General features: G+C 31.4%; 6 protein-coding genes across 6 annotated transcripts, besides 1 other annotated feature; 3 read left to right on the top strand and 3 right to left on the bottom strand.

Annotated features, from left to right (window-relative positions):
- Window positions 1–462: 462 nt before the first annotated feature.
- Window positions 463–7,579, top strand: TVAGG3_0205660 (ankyrin repeat domain-containing protein 49 family; the record flags this gene model as incomplete). The annotated part of the gene is made up of 1 exon (XM_001321952.1): window positions 483–1,880. The coding sequence occupies one exon, from the start codon at window positions 483–485 to the stop codon at window positions 1,878–1,880; it is 1,398 nt and encodes a 465-aa protein (XP_001321987.1).
- A 152-nt stretch (window positions 7,580–7,731) lies between these two features.
- Window positions 7,732–8,586, bottom strand: TVAGG3_0205650 (uncharacterized protein; the record flags this gene model as incomplete). The annotated part of the gene is made up of 1 exon (XM_001321951.1): window positions 7,732–8,586. One exon carries the CDS (start codon window positions 8,584–8,586, stop codon window positions 7,732–7,734), a length of 855 nt encoding a protein of 284 aa, XP_001321986.1.
- Window positions 8,587–8,895: 309 nt separating this feature from the next.
- Window positions 8,896–11,442, bottom strand: TVAGG3_0205640 (uncharacterized protein; the record flags this gene model as incomplete). Its single annotated transcript, XM_001321950.1, has 1 exon — window positions 8,896–11,442. One exon carries the CDS (start codon window positions 11,440–11,442, stop codon window positions 8,896–8,898), a length of 2,547 nt encoding a protein of 848 aa, XP_001321985.1.
- A 635-nt stretch (window positions 11,443–12,077) lies between these two features.
- Window positions 12,078–12,283: a mobile genetic element.
- A 1,124-nt stretch (window positions 12,284–13,407) lies between these two features.
- TVAGG3_0205620 (uncharacterized protein) lies at window positions 13,408–15,135 on the top strand (the record flags this gene model as incomplete). Its single annotated transcript, XM_001321949.1, has 1 exon — window positions 13,902–14,621. The coding sequence occupies one exon, from the start codon at window positions 13,902–13,904 to the stop codon at window positions 14,619–14,621; it is 720 nt and encodes a 239-aa protein (XP_001321984.1).
- Window positions 15,136–15,189: 54 nt separating this feature from the next.
- Window positions 15,190–16,315, bottom strand: TVAGG3_0205610 (peptidyl-threonine phosphorylation; the record flags this gene model as incomplete). The annotated part of the gene is made up of 1 exon (XM_001321948.1): window positions 15,227–16,291. The coding sequence occupies one exon, from the start codon at window positions 16,289–16,291 to the stop codon at window positions 15,227–15,229; it is 1,065 nt and encodes a 354-aa protein (XP_001321983.1).
- A 2,519-nt stretch (window positions 16,316–18,834) lies between these two features.
- On the top strand, window positions 18,835–20,169 carry TVAGG3_0205600 (uncharacterized protein; the record flags this gene model as incomplete). The annotated part of the gene is made up of 1 exon (XM_001321947.1): window positions 18,835–20,169. One exon carries the CDS (start codon window positions 18,835–18,837, stop codon window positions 20,167–20,169), a length of 1,335 nt encoding a protein of 444 aa, XP_001321982.1.
- Window positions 20,170–20,209: the final 40 nt, after the last annotated feature.

The following is a 20,209-nucleotide window of genomic DNA, read 5'->3' as shown; positions in this document are numbered from 1 at the left end:
GTTTGGTTTTAAAACGATCAAAGCTTATTTTGGCCTTCTTATGACTACCTCAATTGCATATTGATTAACATTTTTCATAACTATGTTTTATTGTTGCGACATACTGAATAAAACGTCAGGATTAGCTTAGCTATACTCCAAAGAATCATGGAAATACCATACATATTAAATGGAAAGAATTGTTTATTTTTTTCATGATGAAACTGACATTTGGAAGTACAAACACTATTTTCTTATCCGAAAATACTATTGTGCTTAGATGAAATGATGTATTATCCTATATTACAAAAATCATCATCCAAATAATAGGAATTCTCAGATCATTGAACGATAAAAATTGTTGTAAATCATATGACAGTCCTATATCTAAAAATTATTTTTAATAATGCTTTTTTACTGATGGCGTTTGCCACTTTTGGATGTAAGAAAAACGGCAAAAGTGCCTAATTTCTTTACAAAGAAATTTTTTCTTCTTATAAGAAATGAGTACACAGTCAAGTCATAGATCTAAGAGGCTAGGCTACTACATTTTCCTTAGAGATGAGAAGATCAAAGTAGATCCAGTAATTTTTGCTAAAAAATCAAGTTATTTCGCTGAACAATCTGCTTCGAACCCAGACGGATTCGAAGTTCAAGAAAACGTCCTCAAAGAATCATTCCTTACATTCTTATCATACTGCCAAGACAAGAAATACGAAATAAATACAGATAATGCTAACGATTTACTTAAACTTTCTAGAAACTGGAACTGCACAGACTTAGAAGGCGAAGTTACCGATTTTTGCCGCAAGCACAAGATTGTTGTTCGTCCTAAAATTGATCCACTTGGAAATTTGATTGAAGCCATCGATAATCAAAAAGAATCTGTACAAGATCTTCGCGAGGTTGCAAAGATCATTAATACTCTATACGACGATGATCGCTTACCCGATGTTGAGCCAGAACTTCTTTACAGAATCGTAATCATTGCCGAAAAAGAATTTACCTTAGACAAGATCAAATTCAAGAAATTTGTACTTCGATTATTCAAATCGAATCCAGATGCCGCCGTTATCTTATCTCTTCGCCTTAATTTCAACGAATTAACCGATGAAGAGTTCGAAATGATCGCAAACTGCCCAGAGATCCGTTCACAGAGCCTGAACTTCTTTGCGGCAAGCTCTATCAGCATAATTCGTAACCGTATCAAGAATAACCTCGCTCAATTTCAAATCAAGAACAATAATCTGTTAAACAAACTTAACAACCAGATTCGCTACCAGCATGAGATGTTCCTCTACCAGCTTGAAGAATACAAGAGCCAGAAGAAAGCTTTGATTGATCAACGCCTTGAACAACAAAAAGCCGAAATCAACGATATCTACGAACAACTTGTCTCAGTTGCTGCTCACCTTGATGGTGGCATCCTTTCTGAGAACGGTCTTGTTGATCCTCGCATCAATCAAAATATTAATGCAGCAGAGAAGCGATTCGCCGACCTTCACCAACAGATCCAGGAAGCCCTTGAGAAGGACAAACAAGATAGACACGCCGAACTTAAATCCGGCGTTTACCAAAGATTGAAAGTTTGGGAAGCTAAACACGGCGATGAAGATTCACAGAAGAAGCTCCTTGATGAGGCATTCGAAGATATTGGTGCTATCTCTAAGGATATCCAAGAAAAGAAGTCCGAAATTGATGAAGATTTAGTTCACATCAAATCAGCAGTAAACGCTAAGATCGTTCGAGACAAAATTAGATCAGATAAAGGAAGACGCGATACAGCTAACATTTGGTCTATTTTCGATGAATCAGAGCGAGAAAGTGTTATTAAAGAGGATGAATATATTCAGAATGTCGAGAAGAAGATCGAAGAGTTCTGTCCAATCAGAAAACACTAATATAATAAAGCTAATCGTTATTTTTTATTTTCAAATTTAGATTTATAAAAATATTCTTTTTCCGTTTATAAAATCCTTCATTTTAAACTAGTTTGATCACGAAATGGTTTTATTTTTCATTTATGCCTACAACGAAGTTAGATTTAAAAAAAAAAAAAACTTAACTGGCTATTTCATAAGTAAGTAAAGCATTTATTTTATGTTTGACTTCGAAATTGTTTACTAGTCATGAAAAAATAGAAAAAATTAATATGATTTCTAACATAAGCATTGTCTTCTTCTTCGTTTTCATCATTATTTGGATTAGTACGACGACATTTATATTTCAATGAATCAGGGATATCTGAATTCATAAGAGAACAATCATTTTCAAATGAAATATCTGTGTTCTTAAATATTAGTGAACTATCTGAAAATCCCATATATGATTTATTGTTATCTGTTGTTGAATTTTCAAATATAATTGTACAACTTTCAAGATAAAAAATTAAAGGAATTTCATTCTCACGAATACAACAATAACTCATGGAAATATTAGAATAACTAAAACAAATCAAAGAGCCACTTGGACTTTTATTTCGTATATAATTACATGAAGTAATTTTAAATGTTGATGAACATGATTCAGAAGATAGGTGAGCATTAAAAATCTTGGATGATTGATTGTTTTCATTGACATTGACACAAGTTATGTATGAATTAAAGGAAATTCCTAATGCATAGCCTCCAACATCCTGCTTGACTCTATTTTGCGTAATATTACATTGACTAATGATAACTAAGCCAGAGCCTATGCCAGCTGTAATTCTGCAGTTTTGTTCTGTACTACCGCAATTGCAAACTACAGTTTCATTAGCATGATTTTTGTAATTTGGTATATCTGAAACAATAATGTAAAATGAAAGGCCTTCGTTAGAATTTGTTGAGTTAATGAATGAGTTTTTGGTTTGAACAAATTCGCCTTTGTCGGAAAAGAAGAGGGAACCTCCTGTTTGTGATCCGGAGGAACATGAATCAAATTTATTAGTTTCGACATATGTTTTAACGTCATCGCTCGTGGAATTAATTCGAACAGCACCGTTTGGACGTAATTCAAGAAAAAAACATTTGGAAACAAGGTACTTTAAGTTGTTGTTTCTTGAAAATAGAGTATTGTCATGAAGATGGTCTTCATCATAACATGATCCTGGGAATACAAATTCCCGGGATATTCTATTATTTTAGCCGCCCAAATTAATATCTATCGTTCAAAAAAGAAAAACTTTGTATTATCCAATTGAAGCGACAAATCCAGATATCCAACTAATTTGCCACGTTGCCAATCCATAACTTTCTAAATCCTCGCGAATTACGCCAGTTGCAAACGTAGATACACAATAGTCTCAAAAAAGAAATTATCAAAAAGCGCAAGTCAGTTAATATACATGACAGATATTCCAAACAACACAGCTGCCACAAATTCAGCAAGATATTTCAAATATTCGCAAATTATTCGAACAAAAATTAAAAAAACACAATTTTATTCTTTATTGCAGCTTTTCAGGTGACCGACTGAAGACAATTATCGAGAAAAGAAGAGATCCAACTGTTTTTCTGCAACATAAGAATCATTATTATATGATCCACCACTTCCATGCGATCTGTTCATATCCTATTTACTTACTCCTACCAATATTGCTATTTTATAGCAAAGTCAAAGCTATTCTGATATATATTCAGGACTTCTCTATGAATTTGATATTCAGAGACTGATTGATGTCCTCAATGCTCACATGTGTCATCAAAAATACTCAAACTACTCGCAAACGCTCTTGAAGCTTATGTTGACCGAAGAAAAAACATAATTCTACAAAATCTTCATGAAAGATACACTTACCGCAAGATTATTTGCAAATTTCGTATTTGCTATCAGAATGGTGAAAATATTTTTGACAATACCAACATCATATCCTGAATTACCAGATATATCACAAGACAACTCCATAAACCCATTCTATTTGCAAGTAGATCACAGCTTAATTGTCTTGAAATCCGGCTCTGATTCCTAAAGAGAAACCGTGACATCCCATTTAGCTTCCTTTAATGCGTTATTTGTTAAATTCTCCAAATCATTTCAAAAGTTCTGTTTATTTCTGCTCCAATTTCCTTGACATCTCTCCACATATGACCATTCACTTGTTAAATACCAGCTGTTTGCCTCTTCTCCCACAACTTTATTTTTGAAGAATTTTGATGCAGATAGACTTACATTCTTCACTTTTATCATTGGTTTTGAATAGGGCCAATCACTAAAATCTTTAATTTTTTGGTTTTTGGCTACAGAAAAGTGAGATTTAAAAAATCATCTCAGAAAAAAAACTTAAGTGACTATTTCACAAGTAAATAAATCATTTATTTTAAGTTTGACTTCGAAATCGTTTACTAGTCATGAACAAATAGAAAAATTTAATATGATTTCTAACATAAGCATTGTCTTCTTCTTCGTTTTCGTCATTTTTTGAATTGGAGCGACGCCATTTATATTTCAATGAATCGAGAATATCTAAATTCAAAAGAGGGCAATCATTTACAAATGAAATATTAGTATTTATAAATATTGGTGAATCACCATCTGATCTATTATTATCTGCTGTTGAATTTTCAAAAGTTATCGTACAATCACGTGCAGAAAAAATATAATAAATTTCATTCTCACGAATACAACAATATTTCATTAAAGTATTAGAATTCTGAGAATAAATCAGATAGCCATTATCATTTTGAACATTATTTCTTTTATAATTACATGAATTAATTTTAATTTCCAATCCATATGGTGAAGTTGCGTGAATAGTAATGGAATTGGATGACTGATTGTTTTCAATGACGTTGACACAAGTTATGTATGAATTAGAGGTAATTTGTTGTACTACATAACCTACTACATATTCTTTTACTATATTTTGTGTAATATTGCATTGACTCATGATTATAAAGTCATTAGTCATGTAAATTGTACACTTGCAACTTTGTTCTGAGCTGCCGCAATTGAAAACTACAGTTTCATTAGCATGATTTTTGTAATTAGGTATTTCTGAAACGACAACGCAAAATGAAGGACCAATTTCTGAATTTGTTGAGTTGATGAATGAATTTTTTGTTTGAACAAATTCGCCTTTGTCAACAAAGAAGAGAGAACCTCCTTCTTGGGATCCTGAGGAACAAGAATCAAATTTATTAGTTTCAACATATGTTTTAACGTCATCATTTGCTGAAGTAATTCGAACAGCACCGTTTGGACTTAATCCAAGAAAAAAACAACAGGATACAAAATAATTTAAGGGTTCTGACCTTAAAAATTCTGTATTGTTGTTACGGTGCTCTTCATTAATCTGCGATCCTGGGAATATAAATTCCCAGGATATAATAGATTTTAGCCGGCCAAATTATAATGTATCGTTTGATAATGAAAACTTTGTATTATCCGGACAAGATTGCGTTGGAATGAGTGAATTCCTTACAAAAATGGTACCGATATTGTGTTTCAATTCTTCCATTTGGATATTTGACTTGAAATGCTTCATCTCAAAAATTGATAATTTGCATTCACATTTAACTCTTTACATGTGAATCATTAATGTTCATACCTACAATTCTAAAAGTGTTATATTTATTTTTTCAAATGCTCAGAAGATTCAACTGAATTTGATATCAATTCAGAGCTTGTTTGATATCCTCAACGACTCAATTGTATCATTAAAAATCCTCAAACTATTCGCAAACGAACTAGGAGCTTCCTCTGACCAAATGACCTTAGAACATTGGGCGAACATCAGCCATTATTATACAAAATATTCCGGAAAGATACTCTTGCAAGACTATTTGCAAATTTGGTATGCGTGGACAGAATGATGAAAACTGCCTCGATCATTTCAACATCATACCCAAAATTACCAGATATATCACAGTCCGACTCCAAGATTCATACAATTTGCAAGTATATCGAGTGTTGTATTCATTGAAAGAATCAATGCATCCAAAATCAAGAAATGTTTTTTCGATCAACTAATATTTCGAAGCATTGCTTAATTGTATTGAAATCTGGCTCTGATTCCTCAAGGAAAACCGTGATGTCCCCATTTAGCTTCCTTTCATACTTTATTTGTTAAATTTTCCAAAAGTTCTGTTTATTTCTCTTCCAATTTCCTTGCAATCTCTCCGCATACGCCCATACAGTTCTCAAATATCAGCTATTCCCATCATCTCCCACAATTACTTGAGAATACTTCGCTTTTGAAGAATGAAGAATCAGATAGATTGGCAAACTTCACTTTTATCATTGTTAACTGTGTTCTTCTATCACTAAACCATTTGAAAACATGACTTCATTCTGGATATTGCACCTAAGAAGCACAAAATTACTTCTTTTCATCGAATTACCTGTTAATTTGATGTATACAAGTCGAATGAGCTTGATAAACTGTTTGAACAGTACATTTCCCACAAAAAAATAATACCAGAGCTTTTTTATATTTGTTGCTAACAAAAATTGATATAAATCTTGAGTATTTTATTGATATAATACAAAACAAGCCAAGTCATCAGTACAGATCTGCAATTGTCTCCAGAATTACAACAACCATCTGTTCAGACAAATATATAGATCATAACTACATGGTGCATTGATCTATGACTTGATATTACTTGTTAATTATCTATATCAATTAGTCCGAGAATAAGCATTAGTTGCATTAAGACATTTATTAAATAAATAAAGATTCGTCAGGGCTCCTTAATTATCTTAAAACATATATCACTGACTTCATAGATGACAAAACAAAGATCCAAATTGTTAATTTATATAGTCATGAACATTAAATTTCAAAAGGCCTAAATGAAAGATTAAACGAGTTTCTGTCCAATCCTACAAAAATATTCAGTGATTCTAAGGGAAAAAAAACTACAGAGTAATTTAAGAATACATTCCAATTTAAATCTTTTGATTTTTTTTTTCATCTAATGCGATGATTGTTAATGAACTCAACCTAGGGCGAAGACAATATATTTCTTCATCAGATCTTTTAAATTGTGAAGACCAAGCAGGACAAACTACCAAAATAAAAATTTCGGTTATTTCAAACATGGTTTGGAAACTGAGAAAATTACACCTTATTTTGGTCATTTGGCATAAACGAGACGAACAATGAAAACTTTTATTGATTACCCAGCTTTTATTGATAATTCAAAGATATTGAAAATCGTGAATTCTAACAAATCAAGAGATGTTCTCAAGTTGCAAATATTAATTTTAAGAAATTAAAAGATGAATTCAATTTTTGGATGGTTCCTCCTGATTCTCGTAACAAAGATGTTTTTGATTACAATGAAAAAAAGTATTCCAAATTTTGTATTCATTATGATATAAAAAGTCAGAAGAAACCAGATAATGTAAAATTCACAGGATCTCAAACAAACTGAGAGCAGTGACTGAAACTATTTATAAGTTTGCTTTATATGATTCTAGAATTAGATATTCCATTTCATCAATTAAAGATAGTTTTACATGATTTCATGGGATCAAACTTCAGTGTTTTGATGCCGAATACTTTAGTTATTGCAACTAAATACAGTCATATAAAGATGATCGATATAAGTGTGACACATCTAAATCAATTTGACGTGCATAAACAATTCCTTTTCGATTTTGAATTGACAAATAACTCTTTGTACTCAATTTCTTTTGAAGATTACGAATTTAACTACTGAAGCACAGGGAATAATATGGTAATTCCTGATGCTTTCATATTGCATATGAGTGAATGTACTTGTTATTTATTGTTAAAAACTTTTATTAGTGTTAAAATGAAAATGTTTATAAATCCAGATCATTTTCTGAGTCATTATCATTTTCTGAATTATTCTCATCCAAATTGCTTACTTTACTTTTTTGATTCTTCTTGAATAGAATAAACCCAACAACAGAAGCTGCTGCAATTACTAATACAGCTCCTACAACGCCTACAGCAATACCAATTGTTTTGCCTTTGTTACTTGATGGTTTTTCTTTAATAATATTATTATCATCATTTGTAGGGCTGATTATTGGGGCATTTGTTGGTCCTTTTGTTGGTGTTTCTAAATTTGGATTCGAATTATCACTTTCATCCTCATCCTTTTTAGTTTCAACTGGCAATGGTATTACATACTTATCTAATTCAGACGACAAAGCAGATTTATATGTGCTATTAGGTGAAAGAATATATGATTTTTCAGTGGAATAGGGATTTTCAATATTAATTGTGAATGTTTCTTCTTCATCACTATTAGGACTTTGAATTCGAATTAACATTGGCTCATCATAAGTATTTTCAGTTGACAATGTAACTTTTGAAGAAAGACTCTCAAATAACTTGGAAACTGTAAGGAAGACATTAAGAGCTGATTCAGAAATTTGGATTTTTGTTCCTCCAAAGGAAAAGAAAACATATAAATATATCGGTTTGTCCTTGTCTATTTTGATCTCGTTTTCTGAAGGATTTTCTTTAGTTGTGAAAGAAATCGTTATTGATCCGAATACAATAATATTTACAGAATCTTCTTGAGGTTTCTTGTATAAATTGACAGTTATAGTCTTTGAAGGATATTTTCCATTATAACTTAGTATTAACTGTCCTCGTTCTGTAAAATCTACATTCAGAATTCCATATTTCAAAAGATCCTTTTCCATTTTGTCAGTTTTTGCAATGGCTAAAACTCCATTGAAATCATCTGAATATATTGAAACTGATGTTCCTTCTTCGATATCAAATACTTTTTTCTCTGATGTCAATCTAACATCAAATTTACCTATATTTGAATACCCAATATCATGATATATAACTTCTATGATTGAATTTGTTGATTGATTTACTAAACTAAACAATCTATGTTCATAAAATAGATGGCAGTTATATTCATCGATTGGCGAATCTTTGTAATAACTGTTAATTGTTAAATTATCAATATTATCTTCTGGATAACTTAGATGTACAAAGGCCTATCTTGTGTTCGTTATTTCATAAATATTTTCGTTATCATAATAACGATAAGCATAATTTCCAATTTTGTCCATAGAATTTAAAGATTTGATTGTGCTATTCAGGGAATTAACGATAATAATATTAGAATTTAAAAATCCCCTAATAAAAGCTGTTAAAAAGTCATTATATTTTTCTGAATAATGATTAACTACAACATTTGCCGTTTCTACTTTTTCCCATAGTGGATAATAGACATAATACAGTTGATTGTGATCACACAATCTTTTTGGATTTCTCTTTATTTTATATGTTTGCTCTCCATAAATTACATTTCGTATTTCCAATGTATTGCCATCTTCTTGTATAAAGTTTTCAGCATCTGGAAAGATAACTAGTCCATAATAAAACGAAATTGTTGCGACACCTGAGTATGGAACATTAATTAAATTATCATAAGGTAAAAATTCTTTGCAAGTAACCATTCCAGATTCTCTAGATCTATCCACTCTTGAAAAATATATATCTGAGAGAGCTTTTGATGAGGAATAAATAAAATTATTGTAATAATACTGATCATCCAATCCGATATAAAAATCTTTTGAATCAGAATATTTGATATCATAATGTTCAAAATCATAGTAAGCGCCATAAGTATCATTAATTTGAGAATTTTTTGGAATAATTGGAACGATTACAATTAAACTATCTTCTTTTTTCTTATTTATATAATATACTTTTGAAAGTGATAAATCAATAAAATCGACGTAACTATTCCTGCTACCAGAAAATGCTTTAACATTTATATTATATTCGCTCTTTGAACTTGAGAATATTGGTGAATTTTTGGAGATTGTTAAGATTTCTTTATAAGCATAAGCATATAATAATTTTTCTCCATTTTCATCATAATATTGATCAGGATCTTCAATTATAATTGGGCCCCCTACAGTCAATAAATCGGTATCATATTTATTATTTAAAGTCTTTGTATCGTATCCTGAAATCTCCAATTTATTGACATCGAAAAGGATATTTTTCTGAATGTTTGTAATAAGTAGTTTATCGACAATTTTACACTGTTCAAGGTAGCTAGTAGAGGCTTTACTTAAATCCAAAAGATGACCTTTAATTTTCCAATATGACGTATGGATATCTGGGAAAAAGTATATCTTATCAATTGATACATAATAATGATCATCATGTCTAGTTCCTGGTTTATACCTGTTTGGATAACTCTCTCCATACACGACATTACTAAATTGATACCCTAATTTGAAAATAGTAATAAATTTACACTTGTAGTCCAAGTTTCTATGATCAAGCGTTATTGTATCAGGAAGTTTAAATAAGATTATATATTGATCTACATCTGTCATGTTAAGCAAATAAAATTCGAAAAATCGAGCTTGTGATGATGCTTTGATGATAATATTGTGTTCTAAGTTCAAATTGTACGCTTCTATTTTTTCATTGTTTTCATCAAAATAGTCTTCATTTTTAGGTATGACAAAAGCTAATTTTGGAATATCTGGTCTTACAATTGTAACTTGTTGGTCTGGAAAAATTAGAATTGAATTATAACCGAGCCTAGGGTTGAAATTATTGAGATTATCTGTAAAATTATACATATTAGAAATTTCATATTTTCTTTCTTTCAATAAACTATAATATGAATTTTTGTTAACTGGTGTGGCAATAATCCAAGACCCAGCAAAGTCTGATGATGGAATGAAAATATATGAAACATTGTTCATTGTATTAGATTCTTCTGAATAATATTGGGAATCAAAATCAACATAAATCGGTTTTGAAGTTCCTTCTTTCTGAAAAGAAAATTGATGAAATATAGCTGTAACTTTTTCATCAAATATTATCAAAGTTTGGTAACGAATCTTGATTGGTCTATCAACTATGTTTCGAATAATTTCATCAATTTTATAAACTTTACCACGATCGAATGAATAGGTTCCTGTTTTGTATCCTTCTGGTTCATCAATTTTGTTTTCAGAAAATTGTTTGAAAATAACGCCATATTCGGAAGAAGATTCAAATGCGCTCTTACGTATTCTGATCCATATATACCTTGAATTTAATATTGTCTTATGGCTAACATCTGAATTTGTGGTTATTTCTTTAAGCTGGCCGTCTTCTTCATAACGTATCGTACAAATCCCCTCATTAATTGCAAAGTATTCAAAATCGCATTTTGTATAAGATAGAAAAATGAAATCGTAGTTTATTGTATACCAGTTTTTGTCTTTTAATTTAATCATGTTTGCTTCAGTCTTTCCTGAAAGAACAACAAATGTTAAATTACTAGATGGTTTTTCGGTATAAAATATATATAAAGTTTTTGTACCAGAAATTGTTCTGACATCTAATGATTTCATATATGTGTACTCCGAATTTAAATTCATAAATTCATTTGGATTCAAAATGCAAACATATTCTGCTACGCTACTAAAATTGATTATGGTTGTACTCTCTGAGATTTGTAGTGTAGACAATCCAGGATCAATTGTAACTTCATTGCTTAAAGAAAGCCAAATGAGAAAGCTTAGCATTGATGAAAAATGAGAATGAAATTTTTGAGACTTTTAAGGGGTTAATTTTTTTTCTAAACTTTTGAGTCGTAAAACAAAATACTATAATAAGCTCACATTTCACAAATTTGTCGAACTTATTTGTTTTTTAAATTGAAACAAACTTCCTCATTTTGTATAGAGTGTAAAATACTGCACGCACAATTTGAATTGCCATTCAGAATTTTTATTCAAAAAAGGCACATTGCTAGTAAATTCTTGAGCAAAATTCATTTTCCATTCAGCATACATAATTGGAAGTGTGATTTTAACAATCTATTTGGAGAATATGACAATTTCCATGCAAAATCTGATAGTATTCCACCAATATATTTCGGTGTCCGGAGTAATTTGGTAAAAAGAGCAGCTAAGAAAGGAATACCTTTATATCATACACTCACTGAAGAAATAAATTACTGTCATATCCGCAAGATTGAGATTTCATCTCAATTTTGCACACAAGATAAGATTCTTGCCGCAAAATTGAATTCAATCCATTACATGAGAAATTTACTTTCATAATATGAACAGGAAATTATAGTATATGTGAACTATTTAGATTAATACTAATTCATGAATAAATTTTTTATTATGAAAATTTCTTTTTTAATACATCGTATATTGGAATACTAGGGCTGTACAAGATTTAAAAAAACATTGCCGGGTTACCGTAGAGGCCTAAAAAAATCGCGCCTCGGCGGCAAGCCGCCTCGGCATTAAGAATGCGCATCTAAATTTTTATATGTCCTTCTTTCTTTTATTTTTCCCTTCCCTTTCTTTTCTTTTTCTTTTTTTTCCCTCCTCTTGCTCTCATTTACCTTTTTTTTCCTTTTCTCATCATTTTTCAAAATTTTAAATTTTATCAAAATTCTTGCCTATAAAAGCAGACTATGGAACCTTTTAATGCCTCTTAATCAATATTATACAGCATAAAGCATATTAAATGAAAGTAATTACGTATAAATTTATTTTATTATCTTATTTATTAATTCTTTAGCATGTATTGTTTAATATTAACTTTTCTGTACATTAAATATGATATCTCCAAAGTATGAATGCCTTGTAACGAAACGAAAACTTAATTTTATGTTGAATATTTGTCACAAACATTAGATTATTAAAATATATGTTGGATATCCCTTAGTATGAGACTTCATGACTCTTGTAGTCTAACGTGAGCTTTGGATTGCAAGCTCTGTGGTTAACGAACATAAATTAATTGTAAAGTTTTCAAAATTTTTCATCGTTTCTATCAGCATCTATTTTTCCTTTAAAATAATATATTTGTATGAATACAATATTTAGTAATTTTTTTATTTCCCATAATTTCATTCAAAATTTCAGAAAAAATTAATTTCTATTCAATATTATTTCAGCTTCAAAACACTTCATTCTTATAGATGTTGATTCACTAAAGTGTGATACTCAATGTCTTATTTCAATGAAAATTGTTCTGCAAATTTATTTCACTTTTGACCTCACTTTTTCCGTAATTCAATTTTTTACTTTTAATATTTTAGATCTTCATAATATCATTTGAAAAATTAACCATATAAAAAAATCAAGTTAACAATTCACTTTTTCCGTAATTCAAAAATCAAAAATATAAATAATATATCTTTTTATCAAATATTATATTATATTCTATGAAAAATGAGGTCCGGAAATTTTGCGGATTCCCGTAACTCAATTTTACGGAAAAAGTGCAGTAAACTATTCAAAATACGGAAAAATTGGTGTAAACTAATGATTTTACGGTAAAATCACGGAAAGTCCCGGAAGAATATATGTGCCTATATGAAATTATACAAAAATGAATCAAACGCATTTTAAAAGATTGTTCTTGTATTATAAATGCTATTCGCAGATTTATTAGTTGAAGAAAATTACCAAATTTTTGCCGATTTACAAAAAATGATTTACAAAGCATATTTTAATAAGGCTTTAAAAATCTTTAAAATGTGACCGGTGACGGAAATCCATGGTAACCAACCGCGGTTCCCGTTTGGAATGCCATATGGAATACTCTATGCATAGAGAAGTAACATTGCTTATTACAATTTAGTAAGGAGCATATTTTAAACATATCATGTCAAAAATGTACATTTTATCATGCTTTATTCATTTTCTGATGAAATATAATGAAACAATTATTGTTTTGGCCGGGTAAGATATCATTATTATAAATTCTATCGAATTTTTACAAAAACGTGATATGAGTCAACGATTAGCTGTATTTGCTTAAAGTTGTTTCAATCCATGCTTCCTATTGATATTTTCGGTAAGATTATGGAAATCTACATATTCAAAACTTATAGTATGATTTTTGTATCGTTATTATCTTATAATGCAAGAATAAAAGATGTTCTTAGTTAAAAATTCCGTTTAATCCGAAAAGAAACCTTAAAAATTGCAATTCTTCAATAATCGTTCGTTTAAAAATGAATCGTTCTCGTACTTCGACTCCAATCAAGAGCCCGAAGAGAGAAGCAAAGCCTATTCAGAATGTTGAAGAGGAATTTTGCAAGAGAACTCTTAATTTAATGACCGCTTTTTACGAGAATTTACCAATTGCAGAAATATTAAACTTCCCTCCTGTAGAGAAAGTTGAAGTTCCTCAGGAAAAGAAATGTCAATTTAATTCTTCAATTGTTGATCTCCGTCTTAAGCGCGCCCAAGAAAACCAGCAAAAACTTATTCGCGAATATAACGAAAAATACGATTCTCATATTAATGAAGTAAAAGAGATGCTTAAGTCATCTACATCAACTTTGGATGATGTTTTCCATTCAGAGCCTGTTGACAGACCACCAAAGCCACTTTATATCATGAATGCAGAGAAAGATAAAGAGGCTGAGAAAGTTATTAAGAGAAGATATATGAAGAGCCTCAATATTCTCAAAATGGAACCGATAATGAAAGAAAGATTACAAGAATCAGAAAAACGTGGAAAGGAGCGTGCAGCTTGGCGTGTTAATAGGATGAGTAAAGTTAATAATGAGACCAAGCATGCAGATCATTCTCCACATCCATGGAAAGGAACTAGTACATTAAAAGAAAGGGAGTTGATCAAATACAAGCCTGATGGTGGCTATCCAGTTACAAAAAATATGAATAAGACCAACAATTCAGTAAATGTTCAATCTGATGAAGAATATTAAATTACACTTGCATTTCACGTTGATACATATCAGAATTATAATGTATTTTGAAAATTATTAAACCTACAAAAATATGAAAATTTTTTTTACTTTATTGTTTATATAATGAAAAATGCAATTCAATAGAACTCCAGATTGTGTATTATATAATTAGTGTCTAGATTTTAAATAGAATGTAAAAGTGTTAAGCTATTCAATCGAATTTTTATAAATCGGTAGCCTCGAAAAATTAACAATTTTATATAAATCTATAAAAATTATGAAGGAAATCAAAATCTTACAATCATCATAGATTTATTATCCCTTAAATCTAATGTTTTCATGCCAAAAAAAATTATCTCTCAAATTTTGGAATAAATTTCATAATTTTTCGAAGTGAATTATTGGTTTTTGAAATTTAGCCAGAAATAAATTGTAAAGTATATATGATAATTAACAATATTTCATCAAAATATCATGTTAATTATTTAGAGTCGTTAAAATTGAAATCCATTTCTTGTTAATTACTTAAACGTCACACATTTTCCATTACTTATAGGAGTAATGAATGTTGAAATTTGATGAAAAACACATTTTTTAACATTTATTATTAAATAACATACATTTTAAACATCAACAGCTTGCGGAATGTTATTCAAAGCTGGATCCGCACCAGCATCGACCATAGCTTGATCCTCTTCACGGAATTTCTCTTCAATCGCCCAATAATTTCTGAAATATGTGTGCTTTGTAATTTCAGTAAATGTAGGTCTCTGTGTTGGATCTTTATTGAGACACTGAGATATCAAATCCTCAACAAATGAATCTACATCAGCATTTTCTGGGAATTGTAATGTTTGTGTTTCTAAATTCTGTGTAACGAGCAAAACCGTATTTGCGACTGGGCATGCATTTGATTGGTCAAGGTTGAAAGGCAGTTTCTTATATACAGCGAGATATAACGATACACCATAAGCCCAAACATCGGCCGGCTTCGGATAAAAAGCTTCTCCACTACACTCCTCGGGTGACAAGAATGCAGGGGAGCCTTTCGTATCTTCTAGCTTTTGATCTGGATCATCTAAAATTGTCGAAACTGAAAAGTCCGAAAGAACATAGAAATCTTTTTGGAAGCACAAGAAGTTTTCGTTTTTGATATCGCGATGTACTATATTCTTCGAATGCAATTCTTCTAAGCCATATGCAATTTGTAAGAAGCAAATACTGATTTCATCTTGATTCATTTGATTCTTGTCAAGTAAAGTTTGCACGCTACCATATTGCGCGAACGGCATAAATATAATTAATGATCGGGTCGCATCATCTTCAATGGCTTCAATTAAAGAAAGAATATAACTGTGATCTATACTCATCATGATCTTAATTTCTTTTTGTACGTCGTCGATTGGCGGTGGTTCTGACCTTAACGTTGGTTTACATAATTGAATTAAGTTGTAAACTTTCGCAGCTATATGTTCTCCTGTTTCTGTATGTACCGCTTCGTACACATGGCTCATTGCGCCACTTCCTATTTCCCTCAGAAAAACGTATTCACAAATTTGTGGTTTCGAAGAACTTTGGAAAAAAGTAGCGAATGAGACATATGATGACGCATTCTCTTGTGAGTTCGATAGTTCTTCACTTACGGGACTAGCTTTTACTTTTTTGCTCGAAGAAGAGCAATTACCCATCCCTGCAAAATAACGATGATTTTATTGAATACTTCTTTTTGAATTTCATTGTCAAAATCTTAGTTTACAATTTTGGCGCGTTATTTTACATGGCAGACACTTTTCTCTACTCTTCCTATATCAATAAATTCATATGCAACTATACTTACATTTACATGTAATCGATTTTTTACAACAATTTGTTCATTTGTCCTCTAAAATTTCGATTTCGATTTGTAATAAGAAATTTTGATACGAAAGAAGAAAGGAAATGCTTTAGCACACCAAAAATAACTTTCTCTCATTTAATTAGTTATAAGAATGATTTTTTTCCCACCAATTAATTTCATTCTTTTGCTAGGCCAACTAAACTTCAGTGAGAAAAAAGCTGTCATTATTTAAGATGATAAGAGAAAGTTATTCTCAAGGTTTCAAATCTTAACATCAATATTACTTAATCATAAGAATGTATCATGAATATAAGTGAAATAAAGATCAATTCTTTGGCAGAAGTCCGAAGTTGCAGATAAATTGGGTAATCAAAACAAATGTTAATTTCCTTGAAATTAATTATTGATCTCAACAACAATCATAAAAGATTCCTTAGTATTTCACATCAAAACATAGAAAATACATTTTCAAAGATCAAATGGTGTTTTTTTGATGTGATTTATCCCAAATGAAATGAACATATACATATATCAATTGTTTTACGATTTCTTTTGACTTAAGACAAATATGTATTTTGAGCTTTGCTTTCGTCACAAAACATTGAGTGATGATGAATTGAATAATATAAATCATATTTTAACTGAGATAATATATGAGAGAAATTGAGGTATGCAGTGAAATTTCACTTTTAAAGGCTTAAGTTATGAACTCTCCCTTGATCCTGGAAAATATTTATTTGAGTGCTGGGGTGCACAAGGGGGAGGCCGTGATAAAAGTGCACTACCAGATTTAGGATATGGAGGAAAAGGAGGATACTCTATTGGAACCATTTTTTTGTATAAAGTTACAAAAATATATGTGTTTGTCGGTGGAACTGGCAAAGTTATTGCTGATGGCTATGCTGAAGGTGGATATAATGGTGGAGGAAGTTCTTGGGGCACCAATGAAAAAACAGATCCTGCGGGCGGGGGTGGAGGTGCGACAGATATCCGCCTCAACTTTGACGACTTGTATTCTAGAGTGATTGTAGCTGGAGGAGGTGGTGGAGGTGGCGAAGATAATGGCATAGGTGGATTTGGCGGTGGTTTAGAAGGCTGGAAAAATTCTATTAATTATAAATCTTATCCTGGCACCCAAACTTCATCGTCACACGGAGCAAAATTTGGAAAGGGAGCCCATACTTCCTATAACGGAGGTGGAGGCGGAGGAGGCTGGTATGGCGGCGGTGTTAATAATGGCCGAGATACCCCTTACGATACAGGTGATACTGTTTTAGATACCCAAGGGGGTTCAGGCGGTAGCGGTTATGTTTACACCAGTGACACTTTTAGATATTATCCTCCAGGCGGTAGGCTTAACTATTCATATTTTCTCGAAGACACTAAAACAATAGGAGGAAATGAATCTATTATCGAACCAAATGGAACTTCCTCTATCGGCCACTTTGGTGATGGATATGCTCGAATCACAACGTTAGCTTTTAAATACCAAAACATTTTTTATAGCATTCATACCGAATCAGAATTATCTGTTTTGCTGAAAGATCAAGAATGCAATTCTTCTATAGACATACCTTCTTATATTGATAATAAAGCAGTGACATCGATTCTCCCAGGAGCCTTTCATGGAAATATTTGCTTGAGAGAGGTGAGAATCCCCAAAACAATCGAATGGATTGGAGACAATGCATTTTCAGATGCTGTGAATCTCAAAGACGTAATTTTCGAGCGAAGTAGTCGTTGCAAATCTCTTGGTGTGTCTGCCTTTTCATCCACAGCAATTGAGACTATTTCGATACCTTCTTCTGTAATTTCTGTAGGTGAAAAATGCTTCATGAATACACTAATCAAAACTGCCTTCTTCGATATAAATAGCATGTGCAAGAATATATCTGAAAAGTCGTTCTTCAACACCAGCTTGACTTCTATTTCTCTGCCTACTTCTATTGCCTTTATAGGTAACTATGCTTTCGCAAATTGCACATCATTGAAGTTTGTTTCATATTGCTCAAGTGCTTACCAGGAAAATAGGAATATTTTCGATAAATCTGATTTACTCTTGAATGTTTCTGTTGCTAATTATTATCTTCATTCTTCGTTTTGCGGTCTTCCTGCTTTGAATTATGGAAATTGCAAATTTGGAACTGTCCCCAAGTGCCCGCTCTGCTTATACAAGACACAACAAAGTGTATATGTATACTTGTGCATTTTGTTTGAATAAAGTATCATAATTTGATTTAAAATTCTATTTGAAAGATTAAATCCACTCCTCATTTATGGAGAAACTTTGTTTGATTGACCATCTTACAGTCAAATATCTACTCTGCAATCAACCCTCCAAAAATCTCAAAAAAAATGAAGAATTTATAAACTGAAAAAAAAATTTCGATTGAGATGTCGCTTAGAGCCTCACCAGCGGCATCATCAGCTCGAACAATGACACCAACACTTAAACAATACAAATTAGAAGACGCGGAAGATTCGCAATCTGATGAATCAGAAATAGAAGTTTGCGTAGATACAATTTTCGTTCCTGATACTGAAGATTTGTGCTGCCAAATGCTTCAGTCAAAGTATCTCAAACAGAAATACATGGGTTTATGGAAAATTAAGCTCGCATCACGCTCTACACCTGTTTTTGATAAAGATGAGTTCGAATCAATCAAAGAACAATCAAATAGAAACGCTAGTGTTCAACAAAGACACCAGAGACATAAATTCTTATCACAATACTCAAATATTGCCCGCATTTCCTTAGATAAATTATTATTATCAAGATTATTCTCGAGATGGCTTTCAAGATTTGAACAAATTCGTATTAAAAAGATTCAAGAAGGATTTGCCGAGACATTCAGCCAACGTCGCATGAAAGAAAAGGCACTTCATAAGCTTAGAACTTCATTTATGCGAACTGTTGATAATGCTTATGATGAAGCATCACGAGATGCATCACAAGTACAACCAAACAACAGAATCAAGGAATTAATTGCCGAATTAGATAGAACTACGAAAGAAAATATAGATTTACAAAATGAAATAGATGTTAAAACAGAAAGACTCAAAGAACTTCAGTCTCAACTCCAGGATATTACTGATGATGACAGAGAGGCTGAAAAGCGTTTACAACAGGTTCAATCCCAAACTGATTCAATTCAGGCTTCATTAGTCGAAACAGAGCGAAAATACCAAGAAGAAATTGCTACATTGAGGACCCAGCTTTCTCTTGTCAAAGCTGGCAACAATGAAGAACTTGAAAGAATTAAACAAGAAGTTGACCAACAAAATGCCGATAGAATGGCTGCATCAGCATTTGTTGATGCTGCAATGGCATCCGCACAAGCTGAGTTTGAAGAACAATCAGAAAAATTGAAAGCTGCAGAAAATATCGTTAAAAATTTCCAAGAACTCTTACAAGCTGCTAAAGATAGAGCAGACAAGTTAGAGCAGAGCCGTAAGAAGATGGCAGCTGACCTCGAAAGCCTGAAAATCAGAAAGAAACATTTAGAAGTTTCTAAAGCTTCTTCTTTGAACCTTGCACAAGAGAAGGAAGACAGAATTAAGGAAAGACTATCAAAGGCCAAGGAAGACCTCACAATTGCAATGAATAAAGTTGAAGTTCAAAATGAACAGATCCAAAGCCAGAGAGATGAAATTAGAATGCTTCAGGATCAGATCCAGAAGACAAAGGCACAAACGGAACAGCTCAGAATGAAGTTTATTGGTAATTAAATATTTTTGTTTTAAGTAATATGTTTTTATTATTTGCAAA

The sequence above is a fragment of the Trichomonas vaginalis genome, chromosome IV, assembly GCF_026262505.1.
Source record: "Trichomonas vaginalis G3 chromosome IV, whole genome shotgun sequence".
Classification (NCBI taxonomy): Eukaryota; Parabasalia; order Trichomonadida; family Trichomonadidae; genus Trichomonas; species Trichomonas vaginalis.
The sequence above is the reverse complement of the archived record's forward strand: the minus strand, read 5'-3'. Positions and strand labels throughout refer to the sequence as shown.